Raw genomic sequence first — 21637 nt, 5'->3', positions numbered from 1 at the left:
TGTGTCAGGTCTTCATTTCTCTGCGAGGGCTTTCTCTAGTTGCGGCAAGCGAGGGCCACTCTTCATTGCGGTGCGCGGGCCTCTCACTATCGCGGCCTCTCCTGTTGCGGAGCACAGGCTCCAGACGCGCAGGCTCAGTAGTTGTGGCTCACGGGCCCAGCTGCTCTGTGGCATGTGGGATCCTCCCAGACCAGGGCTCGAACCCGTGTCCCCTGCATTGGCAGGCAGATTCTCAACCACTGCGCCACCAGATAAGCCCCCTGGCAGGAGTTCTTTAGACCCAACCAAGTTGTCAGTTACTTGCCGCGCAGTCTTAATTTGGATGTTTGGTGGTCGTCTGGGTGGATCTTTTCAAGTCCAGAGAGATAGAGCAATAGGAGAATGAGAAAGACTGAGGGGGAAAAGCCTTGGCCTCAGTGCGCTTCTTCACGGCCAGAGCACTGGTCTCTGCCAGATCCTGCAGGCGACGTCAGCTGCCACTTAACGGGCTACTTGAATCTACATGGCTCAGGGTAAGTCCCAGCCGCCCTTCAGAGGGGAGCCATAGCCCAACAGGCGGATCGAGATTATGGCCTTGGAGGCCCCGCATTGGGTGCCAGGAAAGATGTTGCAGGAGAGAGAGTGGGGTGCGAGAGGATGGTCACATCCCAAGTCATGTCTGCGTCCCTGGGATGGCCGCCCAGTGTGGGTTCTTGGCTTTGTGCAGGCAAGAATTCAAGAGCAAGACACAGTAAAGTGAAAGAAGGTTTATTCAGGGAGATACACACTCCATAGACAGAGTGTGGGCCATCTTGGAAGGCAAGAGGCTGTTTCCAACTTTTAATTACTAAAACCAGCATTCCAGGGAACCCCTGTGTACGCTCTAACTTTGCATGCTTAACTATTATTCCTTAAGATAAATTCTTAAATGTAAATTTGCTACGACAAAGATATTAACATATTAAATGTTGATACTTGTTGGCTAACTGCTCTTCAGGAGGAATGTATCTAGTTGTATTATGCCTCGGATTACCTAACATCCAACATTCTAATCAGCATTGGATGTTTTTTAACTTTGACCGTCTGAAAAACTAGAAGTAGTATGTCACTTCTGTGTTAAGATTTTGATTGCTAGCTCTTTTAATTCATGGGTCATTTTGTACTTCTCTGACGAGCTGTTTGTGACCTTAGCTCATTTTTCCCCTGGGGTATTATTCATCTTTTGAAGCTCCCTTGATGTTAATCCCTTTTCATAACATGCTGCAGATATTCTTCCCAGTTTGCTTTATGACTTTGTTGTGTCTTCACCATACGGAAATAACTGATCTTTAAATTTAGTTCTACCTTTGATATCTTAAAAAGCCCTTCCTTCTCCCATGGTGCTGTAAATATTTAAGAGCGGCTCTCAGTTTGGCATTCTTTGTCAGCTCTTATTCCCTTTCTGAATATTTCTTTTGTCTTTCCCCTGATAATTTTCCTTGTTTGGTTTTTTCTTCCCTTCTTTTCAGCTCTGTTCCTTACCCTCAAGTCTAGTCATGTATGTTATGCTCTTAGAAAGGACCCACCCTTAGCTCCCTTAAAAGATTTTCAAAATTCTGAAAAAATAATGTTTTGGGAAAGTGCATAATAATGTTTGATTTATCCTTTTGAAAGTTAGACATTTCCAAACCTCTAGTCTATCTTTGTTAGTACCACTGTTTCAGCCCGAAATCTTCTAGACGCAAGACTAATAGGAACACTTCCAATCCAGGGGAGAGTCTGGAAAAAGTATATAGCGTAAGCAGGACAAACCTGAAGGATGACCTTCTTGAGCATTTTCTTTTCTGTCGTCTAAATTTCTTTCTTTTCATTTGGCTCTGATCTCTGCCAAGTGGATATTCTTGATGAAGTGCCTCTTAAATGGCCATTATTTTAGTTATTATTAGTCAGCCCGTTATTAGTGACTGAGGCTTAAGAATACTTGTTAGTATTCTTTGGTGAATATATAAAGAATGCTGTTGACTTTAAAAAGTAACAAATGGCATATGAAGCCTGTTGCCAAGTTCTGAAATTTAATTGATTTGGTCTAATAAGTGAGTAAAGAATTATTAGTTCTTAGGACTCTGACTTCAAAGCTCAGGATGGACACTAAATTCCTATTAAACACGGCTGTGCTGTTCAGGCCAGCAGCTTTCAACCTCTCCAGCCTATGCCTTCAAAGAATTCTAATGTCAATAGCACGTAAGGAAAATATTTTTTTTAATACATCCACAGGACAGTGTAACTTGATTATAATATGTTGGTTGTTTTAGATTATACTTTTGTCTAAAAGCTTCTCACATTTATAGGAAAGGCAGGGCGCCAGTTTCACAGATACCAGTCTTTCTGTTTTCAGAATGATTAACTTTTGTTGAAGATTTAAAATGGTCTTAAATTCTCTCAATATTCTTCTGACGTTTGAAATGCTGAAACTACTTTGACAGTATAGCACCTTTCAAGACCATTACACCAAGTTAGGAAGGCCCAAATGAACAGGGCAATTATTTTAAGGATTTTCTACTGTCCTTTCTTTAGTTGTCTCATGTAGGAACAATTATTTAATCTGTGAATCAAAATCATAGGAAGTATAAAATTATGTAGTAGAGTTGTCAGTGAATTTATATCTGGCCAGGGAAAGATACTTACTGCAGCAAAGGAAACTTAAATCTGTGTGCATCCTAAGAAAGACCTGAGATTTAGCAACACAGGCTTTTAAAGGGAGGATTGGGGACATTTGAAACTAGTTAAGGGAATTCCCAGGTTAGGACTACGCGCTTCCACTGCAGAGGGGGGGTCCGGGTTTGATCCCTGGTCGGGGAACTAAGATTCTGCCAGCCACGTGGAGCGGCCAAAAAAAAAAAAAAAACCCCAAAACCAAAACCCAACCAAAACAAAACAAAAAATTAGTTAAAAATACAGTATATGTGAAATGGTTATGTTGAATTGAGTCTAGCTGAATGAAGCCTATACTGTTGTCGTAGTATGACTGAGGCAGGCACTTTATTCCAAGATAGTGAATTTTCATGCAATGAATTTTTATTTTGTATCTCTTTTACTCAACTAGTTATTGGGTCGGACTATAACTATTACTTTAAAGAGTCCAGACTGGATCAAAACTTTGGAAGAAGAAATGAGTTTAGAGAGAATCAGCGTCCCCTTGCCGTCCTCAACAAGCTCCACCCTGCTTGGTGAAGACGCGGAGGTTGCGGCCGACTTCGATATGGAAGGTCTGCTTGTTGAACACATTTACTGCTGTCCTTCAAGATGTTTCCTTCCCATCAGTAACGTCTCAGTCTCCAAGTTTATCCTTCTCTTCCTTCTTGTAACACGAGAGCAATATTAACGAGATTTTGTTTTGCATCGTATTGTGTGTCTTTTGCTTGTACCCAGACTTAAATGTATTTGCCATTCTGCCATGCAAAGGTCAAGACCTTTCCAAATGTTAGTTTATGTCCTTGTGTCGTAAGAGCACAAAGTGGTATTTTTGGTGTGTGGTTTTGTCCCCCTAATTGTAGTTAAGGTAGAAAAGTAGAAGCTCAATGTGCTGAAATGCGTTCAAAATAATTACTACAGAAGAATAATTACTACAAAAGAAGATATATTGCTTTCTTTTTTAAAAAATTTATTGAAGTATAGTTGACTTTACAGTGTTGTATTAATTTCTGCTGTACAGCAGTGATTCAGTTATACATACACACACACACACACACACATACATACATTCTTTTTCATATTCTTTTGCATTATGGTTTATCACGATATTGAATATAGTTCCCTGTGCTTTACAGTAGGACCTTGTTGTTTATCCATTCTACATATAATAGTTTGCATCTGCTAGTCCCAAATTCCCAATCCATCCCTCCCCCACCCCCCGCCCCCTTGGCAACCAATAAACCACAGTAATTTAAAGTAATTTTAATTACTTTAAAATTTCAAAGTAATTTTAAAAGATTCTCAAAGTGGCTAGGAACACATGCATTTGAAACTGAACCCAGCCATATAAATGTAATCATTTCAAGTTTGGAGTTCGGGACAGATTATCTCGATATAGTAATTTCCTTAAATGTGATTAAGAAATGCATTTGCTTTTTAATGCTATATATGTGCTATATTATTTTAGCATATTTTCCATTAAGATGCATACCTTAGTTTATAAAATGACAATGCATCATATCGTGATACCCTGTATGTCTAGATAACGCATTTAAGAGTTGAACACCTCAGAAGATCATCTCACTTTCACATTTCACTGTTCATTTGTTTACTTGGTCCACACATTTATGTAGTACCTTTCATGTGCCAGGTCCATGCTAGGTGCTGTAAATTCAACAGATGTCATCCTTGCTCTCCCCAAGCTCACAGCTCAGTTGGTGTTACAAACAAGTAAGCAGGCAATTGTAATCATGTGACATCAATGCACTGGTGAACGACACTGCAGTAGTTCATGGGGCAGCTGCCTGACCTAGAGTTGGAAGTCGGGAGAGTTCTACCAGAGAAACTGAAATTGAGAGTCTGTAGACTGAGTGAGAATTAGATTAAAGAGGATAGAAAGGCGTGAACCAGGAAGAAGGAATGTGCAGAGACCTCAGGGGACAAAAAGGATCTAAGTAGACGATGCAAGTACGCTTGTGCAGGGGGAGTGGGTGTGGATGGGAGGTGGATTTGGTTTTGAATATGTTGAGTCTGAGGTGTCTGTAGGGTCCATCAGGCCCAGATGTAGGCTGTGGTATGTGGGCCTGGCACTCAGCAGAGAGCTCTGGGCCCACCAGGCAGCTCTGATGACAGTTTAAGGGCATGCGTTTTTATTAGCTTGGCCAGGAGGATGAGATAGAGATGGGAGAGGACTGGTCCTGGGATCAAACAGAAATGCAGACTTCAAGGACAGGCAGAAGAAGGCTGCCCATAAAAGGAAAATGAGAAGAAAGAACCAGAAATGTCAAAGAGCCAGGAGAATATAGCAGCTTAAAAATCAAGGAAAGAAAAGATAACAAGGGAGAGTGGTCTGTGGCAAGAAGGAAAAGTGAGCACCGCAGCCTGCCCTTTGGGTTTAGTCCTGGGGAGGAGGCTGTTGGTGACATTCAGGAGAGTGATTTCAGTGGAGTGAAGAAGGCAGATGGTGGTAAATCGGGGTGTGGATGCAAGGCGAAGACGTGTAGAGAGTGTCTGTAGGCAACTCTTCACAGAAGTTTGGCTAAGGCGGGGGAAAGGGAGAGGAAGGCAGCTGCTCCAGGGAGTGTTATTTTGAAATGGGGACGCTTGAGAACGCTTAGTGCTGATGGAAAGGGCTGACACCATTGGGGAGGGGCAGGGCAGAATGAGTGGCAGAACACGGTCCCTGGGAAAACGGGGGTGGGCAGAACCCCACTGTTTCCATCCACAAATACCTGAGTGCCAACCACGTGGTTAGGCTCCAGTTGGGGGCCAGATTGTTGAAGAGAGGGGGTCCCATCTTAAGACTACCCTTTTCTCTGTGAAGTTTAAGGAGTGGGGCAACTCATGGTTTCAGGAGAATTGAGAAGGTTCAAGATAAAGCTCCTGAGAAGGGGTCAGAGGGAGAGCCAGCCAGGAAATTGTGGAATTACCAGGCAGCCCTGGGAGCCCAGATGAGGCTGAAAACCACAGAGTTAACATGGCTTCAGTCATCGGGGCCACGTGGTTGTCTCTGGCCGCAGCACCCAGCAGCCCAGGTGCGCAGTTATGGAGAGGTTAGACAGTGGAGTTGATGCAGGCGCGATGGAAGAATAGTGCAGGAGGGGAACGGCCGAGCTGAGGAACCAGAGGACGTGAAGACAGATGCAGAGACACAAAATCAAAGGCCTGGATCCTGGTGAAGTCAAAAGAGGAAAGAGTAACTGAGGGCGAGAGTGGAAGTCTGGGAAGTGGTGGTCAGAGGGCAGTGTTCTGAGTTCACCGTTTCAGAGGCACTGCAGTTCCAAGGGGCATATGTGCCAGGAGTGGAGGAGAGCATCAGCAGGGAAAAGACATCAGGTTGTTGATGGGCTGACCACATGGACTTCGATGTCGCCCAGAAAGATGGCAGGACCCAACTTACCAGCTTGCTCTCTCCTTAGTCCTCAGTGAATGGGTGCAAGAGACCAGAAGGCTGGAGGTTGGAGATTATGGCGGCAAGCGGGGGTTGAGGGAGCTACATAAATTCGTGATGGCGCAGCCTCAAGGAAATAGGCCTTTTCGTTCAGGCTTGGAAGATTGAGTTCTGCAATTGGAATTGGGTTGCAAGGGGCACCCTGACCCCACTTTCCAACCCTAAGGAAAGAGGAGGTGAGGAGATCTCAGGGGAGAACCAACTCCCCCCTGTTGTGTATATGTCAGGTTGGGGGAGTCCAGGGGACAGAGTAGCGAGGAGACTTCTGGGGAAAGTGTGTGACCGCGTGAGAGCCTGTCTACTGCGAGGGCAGGACCTGAGTTGAGGGCACTGGGGAGCGGGCAGTTCCATGGGCGAGAAGGAAGGTTTGGAGGGAGAGCATTAAGCTTCCAAGTCAGCCAGCACTGAGACAGCTGCTCAGTGGAATATTGAAAGCTCTGGAGCCAACCCAGCTCCAGCTGTTAGTCACCACCGGCCTCCTGTTGCTCTGAAACAGAAGACTATCTTCAGTTACATTTCCTATAAGAGCGTTTGCACTAATTCTACTTTTATATGTATAAAATTTTTATATGTGCCCACATGCTTAACCTATATATGTTTGCAGTGTCATAATGTTAAATGTGTTTATCTTATGTATATAACCCCTTAAAGCCTAGATTGGTGAAAAAAAATCTCTGAGAAAGTTAACATGGTGGTAACTTGGCTGACCTTGGCTGACCTTGCACTTTCTCAGGTGATGTTGATGACTACAGCGCTGAGGTAGAGGAAATCCTTCCTCAGCATCTCCAGCCATCTTCCAGTTCTGGCCTTGGCACTTCCCCAAGTTCTTCACCCCGGACCAGTCCCTGCCAGTCACCTACCATATCAGAGGGGCCTGTGCCTTCCCTTCCCGTGAGACCAAGTCGAGCTCCATCAAGAACACCCGGGCACCCAGCTTCACAAAGTGTGTATTTTACTTAAAGTTTTGTATGACTTTCCCTGGCTAATGCATTTGATTTTAGACGGTTAAACCTCTGATGCCTTTGCCTCTCCTTTGGAGACCCATTTTTGTTTTAACTTTCATATCCATAGGCTGAAGTGTAGCATGTTTTCTGTGTATACGAAAGAGGAAACTTCGCAGATGGTAAGCCCTAAATGGAAAGGATACTCATCACTGCCACTAGATGAGAATTTTTCTTAGTTCTTTTTCTATGTGGCCAGGCTTGTCCATGTCTTATCGTTGATGATTTTCTATCGTTACAGTCAGGACCCATAACTATTCGGGCTTAACTGTCTATCTGTACATTACCTAAATTATAATATGAAGCAGAAAGAGACAAGATATATTTTTTGAATTCAACTTGATAGTCATGACTTCTCCAAAGTTGGAAGATTTATCTCTGGAGGTTGTTACGTTACATGGTTTAGTCACTGTTCCATGCTAACCAATGTCTTCAGAAAATACCTTCCATTTCATAAACTTCTCTAGCTCGCCCATGCTACTCTTAGAGGACTGGCTTCATTCAATAAATTCAAGATAAGCCAGGGTATAGAGAGAAGAGACACCCTTTTCTTTTTCTTCTCTCTATTGGCCAGTACACTGCAAATGACTTAACTCACACAGTACTTCATGCCATCTTTTTTTTTTTTAATAATATAACCACTGTCTCTTTTTTTTTTTTCGGGGGCGTTGGATCTTCGTTGTTGTGCATGGGCTTTCTCTAGTTGCAGCGAGCAGGGGCTATTCTTCTTTGTGGTGCGCGGGCTTCTCATTGCGGTGGCTTCTTTTGTTTTGGAGCACAAGCTCTAGACACGCGGGCTTCAGTAGTTGTGGCATGCAGGCTCGGTAGTTGCGGCTCGTGGGCTCTGGAGCGCAGGCTTAGTAGTTGTGGTGCACGGGCTTAGTTGCTCCGCGGCACATGGGATCTTCCTAGACCAGGGCCCGAACCCGTGTCCGCTGCATTGGCATGCATATTCTTAACCACTGCACCACCAGGGAAGCCCCCTTTGTGCTGTCTTAATAGGGCCGCTCGATAAATCCCCTTCAGCACCTGGGGCCTGGGTAAGAAGTCCACAGAGAGCTAGCCTGATTGCTCTCATGGTACCAAAGGGTAATGTAGTAGCAGAACTGCTTATGTTATTGATACCAGAAATGTGTGACATTACACTGTAGTACAAATTTAGAAAATTAGCAAAATAATTTATCATACGCGTATAGAAAGTACCTTTGTGCTCACATCCACTTGGAACGTGATCCTCTTACCTCAGGTACTTTTTCGGTAGGTTCTCCTGTTGACACTCAGCCCCTGGAGCCCAAGCGGCCCCCCCCTCCCCGCCCGGCTGCTCCTCCTGCGCGTCCAGCCCCCCCACAAAGACCGCCTCCGCCTGCAGGTAACAAACCATTTATTTCCATTTTTGCTCGGTTTAAAATCTCCCTCCACTCTGTTTAAAAATGTTTTGCATGTTTCAAACTTCTAGCTTCTAGATTTTACTATTTTTCTATCACTGGTGCTACTTCCTCAGTTTTTCTCTAAAAAACGTGGTGGGTGTGACAGAACAGGGAAAAATATTGTTTCTCAACTAGATTCCTGTAACATGTTTTCAGAGCTGACCTTTTACAAGTGTGAAAGAAGTGTTTGTTTTGTTTTTGCTAATGGGGTTGTACTGATTTCTATAAAATGCATGATTAGAACTGAAGAACATACATATACTTATTTACTATAAAGTTTATATATTTGTTTAAATGTTCTTTTAAAATAAGTATAATGTTTCTATTTAGAAGCATTTGCATTACATAATAGCTTTTTTATAGCACCAAGACATGAATATGTGGTTTCTACATGATATTTGACATCATGAATACTATAGTAAATCTTTGACATTTCAGTTCTTTATTTAATGTCGTTTCCTTTCTGCTGCACATTCTCTTATGAACCATAAGGGGCTAGGAGTCCTGCACCTGCTAGAAAAGAATTTGGAGGTAACCATTTATATTTGTTGTAATGTATGGATCTTGGTTCATTAATTTTTTTGGAGTTTGATTCCTATAACTGAAAGACATTTTAGGTTTGTTTGATAAAAGTCAAAATGAATGACATTTATATGCCAAGTTAAAAATAGCTCCAAACTTCCATTATATTCCTGTTAAGTAAAAGATTAGAGCTTGGTTTTATTAGTGAATAGAATTAACAAGAGCTTCCATTTCCCAGATAGAGGTGAATTACTCATCAAGGCCTGATACACTTTTTCTTAACAAATACAGTCAATTTGGTTACAAAGATTTAATTCCCCCAAATCATACTACTTTCAAAAGTGATTCAGGCACAATGAGTATAGAATGTTTCCCAAGTATTTGATTATATTAGATTGTATTAGAGCTCTAGTACATTCCCTTGCCAGTAGCCTGTGGATTAGCAAAGTGTCCTAGAAATGCAATTTAAAATAATTATCTGAAATATAGCTTTCATTTTGCATGGCTCTATCATAACTTGTCATAGCATTCATGCCTCATTTTTAAAATGTAAGAACAATTTTCTTTTATATATTTCAATAAGGAAATTCTTACTAGCACATGGGTCACTTTTTGTTAAAAGTGTAGTTTACTTGGTTTACATGAAAACTTTCACAGAGCGTAGTTGGAGGTATACATTTGACAAGTTTATTTAATCTAATTCTCAGGAAAGGCTGAGGCAAGATATTTCAGAAGAGCTTTTACAAATCCAGTTTTAATGTCATTAAGGCTCACTATACACATGCAGTTGGTCTTTCTACTCTAGCTGCCTAAGGACATTGCGGACCGGCTCGTGTGTTGTTACAGATTGACTTTGCTGTGTGTAGATTTTAATGACTTTGTATAATAAAGGTAGCAAAGTTATTTCAGCACTGTGGCCTCTGCAAGATACTGCTGGAGTATAACTTTTCCATTGACTTACAGAAAACATTAATTTTTCCCGTTTCAAACTTGTGCTTTTATTTATAGTTATAATAGACTTTTATTTATTTTCTCCTTTAATTAGGAAAACAATCTATAGAAATAAGTTGCTAAATAAATTTGTGAAAAGTTATACATGATAGCAATTCAGTGGCTTACTTAGAAATCTGATTTAATTTTAAAAATCACTTCTCTTCACAATTCTTTTGTAGGCAATGTTCGCAGTGTATTTTTTTAACCCTATAAACCAATAACTGCTTGAAGGCAATAAGCTGAGAGAAAGTAATTACAGTACTTTTAGTTTTTTTTTTTAAATTATGTATCGAAAACTAACTTCTAAGAGACTAATATAGTCTCAGAGATTTCATATGAAATTGGAACTTTAAGATTTTTGTTCCTTTTTGACTGGCAAATATTGGAGCTTTTATTAGTGATTTAACTCTGAATATAAAGAATGAGATGATCATAAAGCAAAGGCTTTCATTACACATATTTTTCAATTCCTTACTGCTAGTAATGTCAGATATAAAACGCAAACTGTCCTTCTCTTGCATTCTAACTGTGGAAAGGGCCAGACTCAGGTTTGGGCCAGGCACCTAAAGTCACTTTGGTTTGTACTGATATCTTTGAAGAAATTTAAACCAGTGAAAGAACTTTTTTGCAAAAGTAAGCTTAACTCAGAAATTGTTTTGTGTGCCTGCCTTTCATTCTGTGTGCTATGGGCCCTGAACAATATACAGCTTCTGTTCTTTCTCTAAAAAGGTATTGGAGCCCCTCCCAGTCCTGGGGTAGCTAGGCGAGAGATGGAAGGTAACAAGACTTTTGCATCATAGAAATGGATCTCTCGTTTTATTTCTAAATGTCAGCCCCTCCAGTGTTTAAAGGCATACCAAATCTTTTCTTGGTCCAACTGTAAACTCCCCCTCCCATCCTTATGTATACCTTGTAACTTGGTATTTTTTTTCTCTTTCCATTCTGTGTTGTATATAGTTTCTAATGGATGTCCATTTAATTTCCGCACAGTTCTCATGTTGTTTTGCACTCTGTGTTGTATATATTTCATATATCCTTTGGATGTGAAATTATTGTACAATGTTATTTTAAGAAGAATGCCTTCAAAATTCTTTTCAGAATAAGTCAAATGTTTAGAAATGTACTATACTAACTCTGGAGTTTTAAAAATTAATAATTGTAATTAAACCTTATTAATTTAATTGTAATTAAACCTTATTAATTGAGGTCCAAGAATATAGTGTTTTTCGGATGATTTCAGATAACAGAAATGTTTTAATGACGCTGAACTAAATTTGCTTAAAAGGCTATAAAAACTAGAAGCCATTCATTAAGATTATAGTTCTTAAAAAGCTGATGGATTTCATACAACAATCACACTTGAATTTCCTTTCAAAAAGAATAAATATGAGATGCAGGCCTCAATAGTGTCCCCTAACTCCTTTTGGCCCCAAAAGTAGTTTATTTCATTTCATCCTTTTACTACCTTTCTAATGAGTTTGAACCGTAGTTTAACATTGTCTTGCATAAGGCAGATATTTGGTAATAAGATGTGCCTTCATCATAGGATTTTGCTATAGAAATCCCAAAGATCTCATCGTGAGATTCCTTTATCCATAATGACATCTACAGCGTGAAGCCCTGAAACAGTGCCATTAGGTGCCTCTTGTGTGACTCGGAAAATGTAGTGCCGTCTGTTTGCTCCGGAGCTGTTTGTCCACCAAGCTCTGGGAAACAGCGGGGCTGCATCTTGTGACCATCCCCCTAAGCTGACCATGTGTTTTCAAGGTTCACAGGAGAGAGCTCTGTTGGGAAAGTCACCTTAAAAGTGACCTTCTGAATGAGGTATCAGACCAAGTGCTAAGCTGGCTCCCATGAATGTCACTCTCAGTATCCTAATTTTTCTCTTTTTGGGGGTATTTCCTTCAGAGCTGGTAATACGCTTCCTTCATCATTATCTAAAGCAAAGTACTTTTGTTTCCATCTCACGCCCCCAATTTCTGCTGGTAATGAAACAACAGCAGCCAGTGTTATGCAGTATGGCTTGATTGTTTACTTATGACTAATTTTTTTTTCCTTCCTGCTTCAAAGCACCCAAAAGCCCTGGAACGACACGGAAAGATAATATAGGTAAAAACACTTGAATTCAGCTTAACCTTAAAACTGGACCGTGAATAGACACTTGGGATATAAGTAATGGTTTCTTGTTTCTTTCTTTTTTAAAAAAAATGAAATACACGGTGCGATGTCTTTGTTCCAGGACGCAATCAGCCTTCACCTCAAACAGGACTCACAGGCCCAGGACCTGCTGGATACAGTACAGCCAGACCGGTAGGCAGCATCTCGCCTGGGAGCCAGGAGGTCTAGGTTCTAGGTCCCAATTTGCTGCTAATGAAATGTGTTATCTTGAAGAAATCATGGGGCCCATTAAGGCCCCAGTTTCCTCAACTCTAAAATGGGGAATTGCACTTGACGCTCTCCAAGGTACCTTTCAACACTAAGTATTTTAACATCCTCTTCAAAAGTAACTAAACATACTTTCTTATTTGAATAAAAGTGATGCAATTAAGTAGTTGCAGTCGCTACATAAATATCTTAGAATCTCTATATGAGGAAGTGATGTTTTGGGGCAACTTTTTATATTATCTGAGTAATTCTTCAATCAGAAGGATTTGAAAACTAGATTTCAGAAAACCCATTTATGATAGTCGGTCAACTAAAGCTGGTTCTAAAGGTATTAAAAGCAGGAGAGCAGGTGGCATTGCAGTGCCTTTCCCTGTGTTGTGAATCTGTGGTTTTCTGCGTGTTTATCAGTGTTCTCTTATACACAGAATTATCCTCTTATTCACCCAAGTGAAAATTTTCTCTGGGATAGAGCAAGTAACTTAAGGGGAAAAAAAGAAAGAAAGAAAACAGAAACCAGGATCAGTCTAGTGGGTCCTGGGACTGCTGGGAGGCCTCCAGCTGAAGAGTAAGAAGTGGGAACTGTGACTGTAACTGGAAATTAAGAAACTTCTGTTAATGAAACTACTTCTAATTTCTAAGGAATCCTCATAAGATTTATAAGATAGAAATACTTCGTTCTTTCTCTTGTAGCTTTCTATTTAACATCCAACCTAAAGGCCTTTTTCTATATATAACATCACACTCCAAAGTAAAATGTCTGTGGAGTATACCTAAAGATAGCCGTTACCCACTCTCCTTTTTTCCAAAGAAGGGGAAATTGCTATCCGTCGATTCTACCACTTCCCACAAAGTACTTTCTTTATTTAATACTGTAAGAATAGGGAAGGAAAGTCAGAATTTTGTGAGATAACATTCATAACTTTTGCTTAAAATAAGGAGTATTGGGAGCTTAAAGTCTTCAGCAAATGTGTGAAAATAGAAAAGACGTTTTTCACCAGTGTGTCTTCCAGTGTATTTATTTTAGCATATCGAGTAAGGCACTCAAGAGGTTTTACATCTGTGTTTAAAAAAAAAGACCTCGGCATCGTTTTTCATAAGCCACTTAGTTACACAGTGTATGTCAGGTCACGTCCTCGTGACCTGTAATACCATCCCCGTCGCCCATTAAGGCAGCATCACACAGGATGAAGAGCACGGCCCTGCAGCGGGTCAGACCTGAGTCTGGCTCCTGGCTCTACTTTCTAGCTCTGTGGCTTTGGGAAAGTTGTATACATTTCTTCATCTTCATTTATAATAGAGATGATAAAAGAATACCTACCTCTGAGGGCCATTTGGACAATGAAATGGAAATGCCTCCACAGTGCTTAATTAACACAGCGCCTGGCACATAGTAAACGGTGGAAAATAAAAAGGGAAGATTTTTAAAACTTGTGACGATGTGGCTATAAATAAAGAGCCATTAAAATGACAAGAGGCTGAGGAAATGAGATGAGATGCAAAAGCAAATATTTTCACCAAATCTTATCTGTTGAAAATAAGTAAATATCTCAACGGTTACGTTTTCCATTTTTAGATTATTCCACCCCGTGCCGGGGTGATCAGCGCCCCCCAGAGCCATGCTCGGGTGTCTGCTGGAAGACTGACTCCTGAAAGCCAAAGCAAACCATCAGAAGTACTGAAAGGTAGGCCCTGTATTAGAAACAGCAGTGCCGTTCTGTATTCTTTCCCTTTTTCTTTTTCTTTTCCTTTCTGCAGTGTCTCGCTTTTTACAACTTACTTGAATTGGAATAGCCTTGTGTCTTTCTTTATGCCACAAGAAATGAGGCTGCTTGGGGCCAGGGGTGGGCGGGACAGGGACTAGAATCCCTTACATTTCACTAAAAGAAGGATAGAAAGTGGTTTTCTAGAAGACACCTAACATCTGGAAATGACTTTTTTTAGGGCCGGCTGTTCTTCCTGAACCACTGAAGCCTCAGGCCGCCCCTCCTGTGCAGCCTTCTCTGGCCCCGCCGGTTCAGCAGATGCGGGAGCCTCTTGTCCCGGTGGCCACACCTATGCCTCAGTCTGCCCCGCAGCCGCCCCCTCGGAGCAGGTCGTCCCACAGCTTGCCTTCTGAGCCTTCAGTGCAGCCGCAGGTAAGTCCTGCCAGCCGGCAGAAGATCATCTGGACGCTTCTGTGAGGGTTTGGGCTTATTTTTTGTTTTGTTTTGTTTTTCTGTTTTTCTTTTTTTACTGAGGTATATTTGATGCCTTTGGTATAGTCTTTGAACATACTTATTTTAATTATTAGCTTAAGAAATAAACAAATATGAGATTCACTTTTAACAAATGTTTGTCTTTTGGTAGACAAACATTTAATCGCATGTTCAGATATGACTTCAACAGGCGAATGTCATTGGACATCTCAAACCAGTCACACAACAGATGCATGGTTTGGCTGTTTGAGGTTTGGGGTTTCTGTCTGTCTGTCTAACCTGTGGCCTGGATCAAGGGTTCTCAGAGAGTGACCCTAGATTAGGGATCTTTAAGGAATTCCAGGCAGCTCCCAGGCTGTTTTATCTTGTTAATGTTTAAAGTGTTGGTGACTTTCTGGGTTTTTTATGCATAATTTACTTTGGATAGTTAATGAATTAGGATGGACAATAATAATTTATTTTCTTATTGCTCACAGTTAATAAGTTTTGGCTTTTACATCCTGGAGAGAGAGGCAGTCAGATCACTCCTGACCACTGGCAGTCAAGTTAATTTCCAGTAACGCTCTTATTCCTCCTGATGCCACACAGCTAGCTCTTTTCCGTGGTGGAGCCAGCACTGGGCTTCCTCAGGGATCTCTAGCAGTTTCAGACACTATTGGATCAGTTTAGAAGTTTTGGGCGTGCAGCAGCAGGCTTATTCACCAAAGTGAAAACCATCAAAATAATGTTATCTCATGAGTGTCACACAGAAAACAGTGCCATTGCACTGTTGAGGATGCTGAAGATGTATAATAATTGTAGAAATCCTTCCAACAATAAATATCTATTATTTTCTCTCTGCCAATCGGCTTTTAGTGTATCATGAATTTTTCTTCTCATTTTCTTGTGAGGTGTACTATTGTATTTTTTTTTTAATGTAATTGGAGGGCAAGAAACTTTCAAAGTAGCCGTATCTTAGAGCTTTGTATTGCTGTTTTAGGACAGAAAGTGATCATGAGTTTCATAGTAAAAGTGAACCCTGATTCCTAAAACTCTATAAATGTTTTCAGTATTGAAAGTAGGTATGGTACTCTGAACAACTTCAGAAAGGACACACTTCAGGTAAGGTTGCAATTCTCAGTAGAAAGTCATCTGTGACACAGAAGTACTACAGGATGAGTATTCCAATGACTGCCATGTGTCATTTTCTTAGGTCATTTTTCAGCTTGTTTTGCTTTCTGATTTTCATTGGAGTGGGTGCGGTAATCTGGTGACAGGCAGCAAGCCCATGCTTTGTGTGTGGCTCAGTAGATTGTGTTCTTGACTCTTGTATTCTGTTCATCAAAACTATGAAAGATGTTTGTTTTAAACCTTCTTTTTGCCTCAATCACCGATACCAAATTCCTCTGCACATTATATACACAGACTTTTCTTTTGGGGGAGTGGGATCTTGTTCATGTCTTTGTGACTGTCTTTGTGACGGATCACAAAGTGGTTAGTTTCCTCCTTGGAGCTTACAACGCTGAGGGGCCGGAAGGAAAGGGAAGTATTTTACCTTTTGTGCCTTTTGAACTTTGAACCATAAGAATAATACCTATTCAAAAAATAATAGACATTTAAAATTTTTAAAATCTTCTGTAGTGGCTATAAGTTGAAAAGGATGGGATAGTAAAATATGACATTTGTTATTTTGGTAATAATATGAAATAGTCTTAGAATTGAACACTTAGTAATTTTTACAAGTCTTTATCAATTCTGCCAAAAATCTACAAGGTATTTAAAACATAAAAACACACATGACCCAGCTTTACTTTTTATAACTATTTAAGTGTCCTTTGATTCGATAATTCTATATAGAAAAGATTCTTCTAATTCATATGATTATACCACATGTTATATATCCTTTACAAAATGTGAAAATGCCTCACCTATCTGACTTCCAACATCTTAGTCATCTGATTATCAGCTAAAAAGCAGAAGTCAGGAATCCAATGAGAAGTAAAATATTAGCATCGTGGCTATACTGTCAGCGTGATTGCTGCCAGTGAGGGAAGAGGGCAAGTGGAACACCTCAGCATTCCGGATCAACTGAATTCCATCCCTGTGTATCTATCTTAGTATAGACCCATTCCTGTGTCCTGTCCTGTGCCAAAGCTGATACATCAGGACCATCAGGAAAGCTTAAATTCAGGAGTCTCATGTTTCGTAGGCAGGAAACTCTAGTAATACTTAATACTTAAGTAATACTTAAGTAATTACTTAAGTAATACTTAAATTGTCAAAGAGAGTTTTGGTATTTTAAAATAAGGTGAGCTTTAAATATTGGGGAAGATTTGCTCAAACTGTTCCTTGAGAATACTGTAAGTTTTAAAAGTACTGCTATATTATGAAAAGATTATGATTTCATTTTTAAACAACAAAAAGAGGATCCAGTTTCTTACCTTGTTGTACCTTCAACTCATAAATTATGAAGTGAATTAATGATAGTATCACCCTTCAGAAAACCTGAGTAATATAGAACAAGCCTGGATCCTGACCATTTGTTAAATACCATTTTTCACTTTTTTGCAAAGTGATGCCATTTTGTACATTTTCTCTAATGGTGATAAACCCACAGACTATCTTAAGGCTGTGTCCTACTCTTCTTGGGCTGCCATAACAAAATACCATAAACTGGGTGGCTCAAACAGTAGAAATTTGTTTTCTCACAGTTCTGGAGGCTGGAAGTCTGAGATCAAGATGCCACCGTGGTTGGGTTCTGGGCTGTTTTCCTGGCTTGCAGACAGCTGCCTTCTTGCTGTGTGCTCACATGGCCTTTCCTCAGTGCTTGCACGAGGAGAAAAAGAGCAAGCCCTCTGGTGTGTCTCCGCCTAAGGGTGCTAATTCCATCGTGAGGGCCCCACTCCCATGACCTCATCTAACCCCAGTTACCTCCCAAAGGCCCCATCTCCAAAGACCATCACTTTGCGGGTTAGGGCTTTCAACATATGAATTTGGGGTGGGGGGAGACACAAACATTTCATCCATAACAGGCTGCTTCAAATATTTTAGAGCTTCCAAACCCTATTTGGAATATTATTTTTGGAAAAATCACTTTGAACTAGTTAGTAATCAACCTCAGACAAAATTAAGTTTGAACACTAATTCAACAATACATTTTTCATTCTAAATGACAGAAGAAATTGGAATTGTCTCTTGGTCTTATGCTATGACCTGCAAATATCACTGCTCTTGGATTTTGTATATAATATAGAAATAAAAGTATTTTGAAGGCTGAATTGTTAGGGTTGTTGGTTGGTCTCCGATTGTCCTCCTAACTCTTTCCTTTGATGTCTGTGTTCCTTTTCTCAAAGCAGGAGCAACCATCAGGGTAACAGGTATTGGATTATTTCTCAATCTTATATGTGCTTTTCATCTGTCTTAGCACATTAGATGTATGAGTCTTTCGCTTCATACATCTAAATTTTCACTCATTTTAAAAACCACCTGTCCACATTAATAAATTCTATTATCATACCATAAAACCTTTTTTTCTTAGTATTTTGAATTTTTAGGAACCATTTTAGTTCTTGCTAATGCTTTCCCATTTTTTTTTGCTTCGTTTTTTACAAAAATTAACAAGACTAAGAAGTTTAACTTCAAGAAGGTAAGCTTTAGGTATATAGAAGTGTATTTGGCAAAACCAAAAAGGTTCTTGGTTTTAACAATGGCATAATTACATAAATACAAAATTCAATTTTTTTTCTTAGATTTCTTTTGGGAAATTAAAAAAAATAATTTTAGTAGCACAATTCTTTTTCGTAAGGAAGAATTGATGATTTACAAAGATGAAAGTTAACGTAGCAGGATTGTTTAAGGGCCTTTCCAACACCCTTCTCTGTAAAAATACCATCGTCATTAATGTCAAGTCATCACAAATCCTGCTTAGATATATATAAATTAATTCCAATGTAATGAATGATGGTGTGGCTCTCATTATAATTTCAAGTCTGATTGGGCAAAATGATCCTGTTCCTATCAAATTACCCTTTAAATTATTTTGAAAGAAAATATTTTAATATATGAAAATAAAGATATTTAAATGTCTAGCATTTATTTGGCAAGGGCCTACTATTCTAAGCTGTGCAAGCATAAACGTCTTACCTGTAATGTCTGTGTCGTGGACTCTTATATCTACCATGGGAGAATTGGGGCCCAGGCCCAATCAAGTACTTCTGTTTTGTTATATGAACCATAAATAATCCAGACATTATTGGTAATGTAGAGCTAATTGTAATTTTATGACGTCTGTAATAAATTTGTCTCTCAAGTACTTTAATACACTTAGAATACAGTTTAGAATCTGTGACATGTTTACTCTTCAATTTTGTACAAATTTATTGCCACATTAAGTTTAAAGAAAAACATATTTGTTTATTCAATTATAAAGTATGTTCTAGATCAGTTGAATAAAACAGATACAGAGAGTGATTCACTTACGAAGTTATCCACACTGTTTCCTTTTGCAAATGAACAGCCTTCCCTATTCTTAAGCACCAAGTTACTGTTTCATAAGATGCAGTTACATTTTATTGGGACTGCTGCTCTTTTTTTCAACATATTTCATGAATGTTTAGTTATTTGTTTAACAACGATCTAAATTCATTTTGGGTCATGCTCTGTTTTGTTACGTTGCAAGTCTTGAGCTAAAATTCTCCCTCCCCTGTCCTTTTCAACCCAAAGGTTTGTTTCCTTACCTTTAATTTGACATAAATATCCAAGTCATCTACCTAGTTTTAATAATTATGTAGGGTTTTGAAAATTATTAAAATGAAGTTCCTGATGAGCCAGTTTTCTTATAAGGCCAGGTCCCCAGTTCTGTTACCCGTAGGGAAAGTTGGCCGTGCTCAGTCCCACAGCCATGCTCCACTCCAGCCAGCTTCTTTGTGAAGTAGGCACACAGGGCAGATTTTTCATGACTGTGAAGTAATTCCGACCCCTCCTCCTGCCAGTAACAGTGCACAGCCAACTCTGTCACGTAGAGAGGACTGTGCACCCTCTGGGCACAGCTTCATTTTGGTTTAAGAATTAATATACCAAATAGAAAATGGGACTTCCCCCACCACCCCGTTTTAAACAGTCATTGCATTTGATTGTTAACAAACGTATCCATTTTGGAACATTTTTACAAGATGAAGGAAGGTCAATTAAGGAGTACCGTTATGTTACTCACAGCGTTTATCCTGCAAAGGAGAACCTACATTAAAAAGCAAAGAATGCTTTGGAAATTCATTTATCCAAGTAGAAAAGGAAAAGATGTATTGTTTTCAGCTGGTGAATACAAATATACTAATAAAATTAATTTTCATCCATAAAGTTGAATTTCCATATTTAAATCTCAATGAAAATATATTTAAAAGAACAGTGAAACCACATCATCATCATAGATGGGTGCTGGAAGTTTATTTATAGAGATTTCGCGTAAGTTCTAAAGATGGATTTCTTCAGTTTGTGTGAACATCTGATAGTACTGGGCATGAGCAAGACTCGTCTGCTAATTCTGTGCAGTTCCCCATTTTACTGTCTCAATACTTGCATGGATAAAATAAGCTCAGTTTAATAGAAGGACTTATTTATTCAGTAGCGAGTTTTTACAAAATAATACTTTAGCTGTTATCTTACTTAAACCACCAGAGTAACAAGCCACGCAAAGCTGCTTTTTATTTCCTAAATTCGTATACTTCCCCACCCCCACCCCCGAAAATGAGGAATAACTGAGACAGGAAGAATAGGGGGTATTCAAAGTAAGTATATTGCTTTTTGGTTGATTATTCAGTGCTCGCTCTCTTCTCCAGGTAAAAACAAACGGGGTCTCCGCCATCAGACTGGACTCGCCATTAAAGACCGACCCATTTGAAGACCTGTCTTTGAACCTGCTTGCTGTATCAAAGGCTCAGCCATCTGTTCAAACCCCAAACCCAAAGGGGTTGATTCCATTGCCTTCTGCAACCCCAAGTAACATGAATACTTTGAGTTCTGTAAGCTGCATGCCGACAATACCTCCAATTCCAGCCCGGAGTAAATCCCAGGAAAACACACGATGTTCTCCAAACCCATTCACTGAGAGCTCGAGCAGCACAAATCCTTTCACCGACAGGACTGCCGCTCCCAGAAACCCCTTTAGAGCTGAATCTCAAGAATCAGAGGCCACTTCGTGGTTCTCCAGAGAAGAGCCCCTTGCTCAGAGTCCTTTCCCTTCTCTGCAGCCTCTCAGACAGAACAGTAGCAAGCCTTCATCTTCACTGGATGGCTTTGAGGACAGTTTTGGTCCGCAGGGCCCACCCACACTAAAAAGCAGCAACCCAAAAGGATGGGTAACCTTCGAGGAAGAAGAGGACTTCGGTGTGACAGGAAAGTCAAGGCCCACTTGTCCAGACCTACTGGGTCATCAGCCGAGTTCGTCTTCTGGCTCCAAGGTGACCCTTAGTGATGACTGGAATAAAGGTACCAGTGTCTCTTTCTGTGTGTTGCCAGCAAGAAGACCACCTCCGCCTCCTGTCCCTCTGCTCCCACCTGGCACCACCCCTCCAGCAGACCCTTTCACAGCCTTGGCCTCTAAGGCATCACCCACGCTAGACTTTACAGAAAGATAATGTTATACAGTAGAAAGCAGTTGTTTTTATAGTTTTGGCAGGGTAGAGCCAAAAGAATTGGGCATTCGTTATTCATTATGTGCAATAAGTAATTGTTAAGTGCACTGATGTTGTCATGAAATACCACTATTTAATGTGTACAAAGTTGGAATATGTGTATATTGGAAATAAGGAAAAATCTTTCTCATTATTAACTGGAATTTTGGTGTGTTTCTGTTTGGATAAATACGAGAGAGTAGAAGCCATAAAAAGTGCTTGAAACTACTTCAGAAAATAGTCCTTATTCAGAAATTCTTTGTCAGTCTCCTTTACAGAATCTCAAAAAGCCCAAACAACTTCTAGCTGACATTACTGCCAGCCCCTTTCTTACTTGTTAAAAATTGGTATTTATAAGTATTTATCA

General features: G+C 40.1%; 1 protein-coding gene across 2 annotated transcripts in view; it reads left to right on the top strand.

The window, feature by feature from the left end:
* SYNJ1 (synaptojanin 1) overlaps window positions 1-21637 on the top strand; it is an 86062-nt gene extending 64425 nt beyond the window's left edge. Inside the window, exons 21-28 of one of the 2 annotated variants that reach the window (XM_082655002.1) lie at window positions 3062-3224; window positions 6834-7043; window positions 8363-8470; window positions 9021-9059; window positions 12283-12353; window positions 14002-14110; window positions 14370-14563; window positions 20437-21637. In XM_082655002.1, the coding sequence (XP_082511128.1) occupies window positions 3062-3224; window positions 6834-7043; window positions 8363-8470; window positions 9021-9059; window positions 12283-12353; window positions 14002-14110; window positions 14370-14563; window positions 20437-21234 (1692 nt within the window). In that variant the 3' untranslated portion in view covers window positions 21235-21637. The remainder of the gene's footprint in view (window positions 1-3061; window positions 3225-6833; window positions 7044-8362; window positions 8471-9020; window positions 9060-12282; window positions 12354-14001; window positions 14111-14369; window positions 14564-20436) is intronic. The other variant, XM_082655001.1, reaches the window with a different exon arrangement.

The sequence above is a fragment of the Grampus griseus genome (assembly GCF_964374135.1).
Source record: "Grampus griseus genome assembly, chromosome: 5".
Classification (NCBI taxonomy): Eukaryota; Metazoa; Chordata; class Mammalia; order Artiodactyla; family Delphinidae; genus Grampus; species Grampus griseus.
The sequence above is the reverse complement of the archived record's forward strand: the minus strand, read 5'-3'. Positions and strand labels throughout refer to the sequence as shown.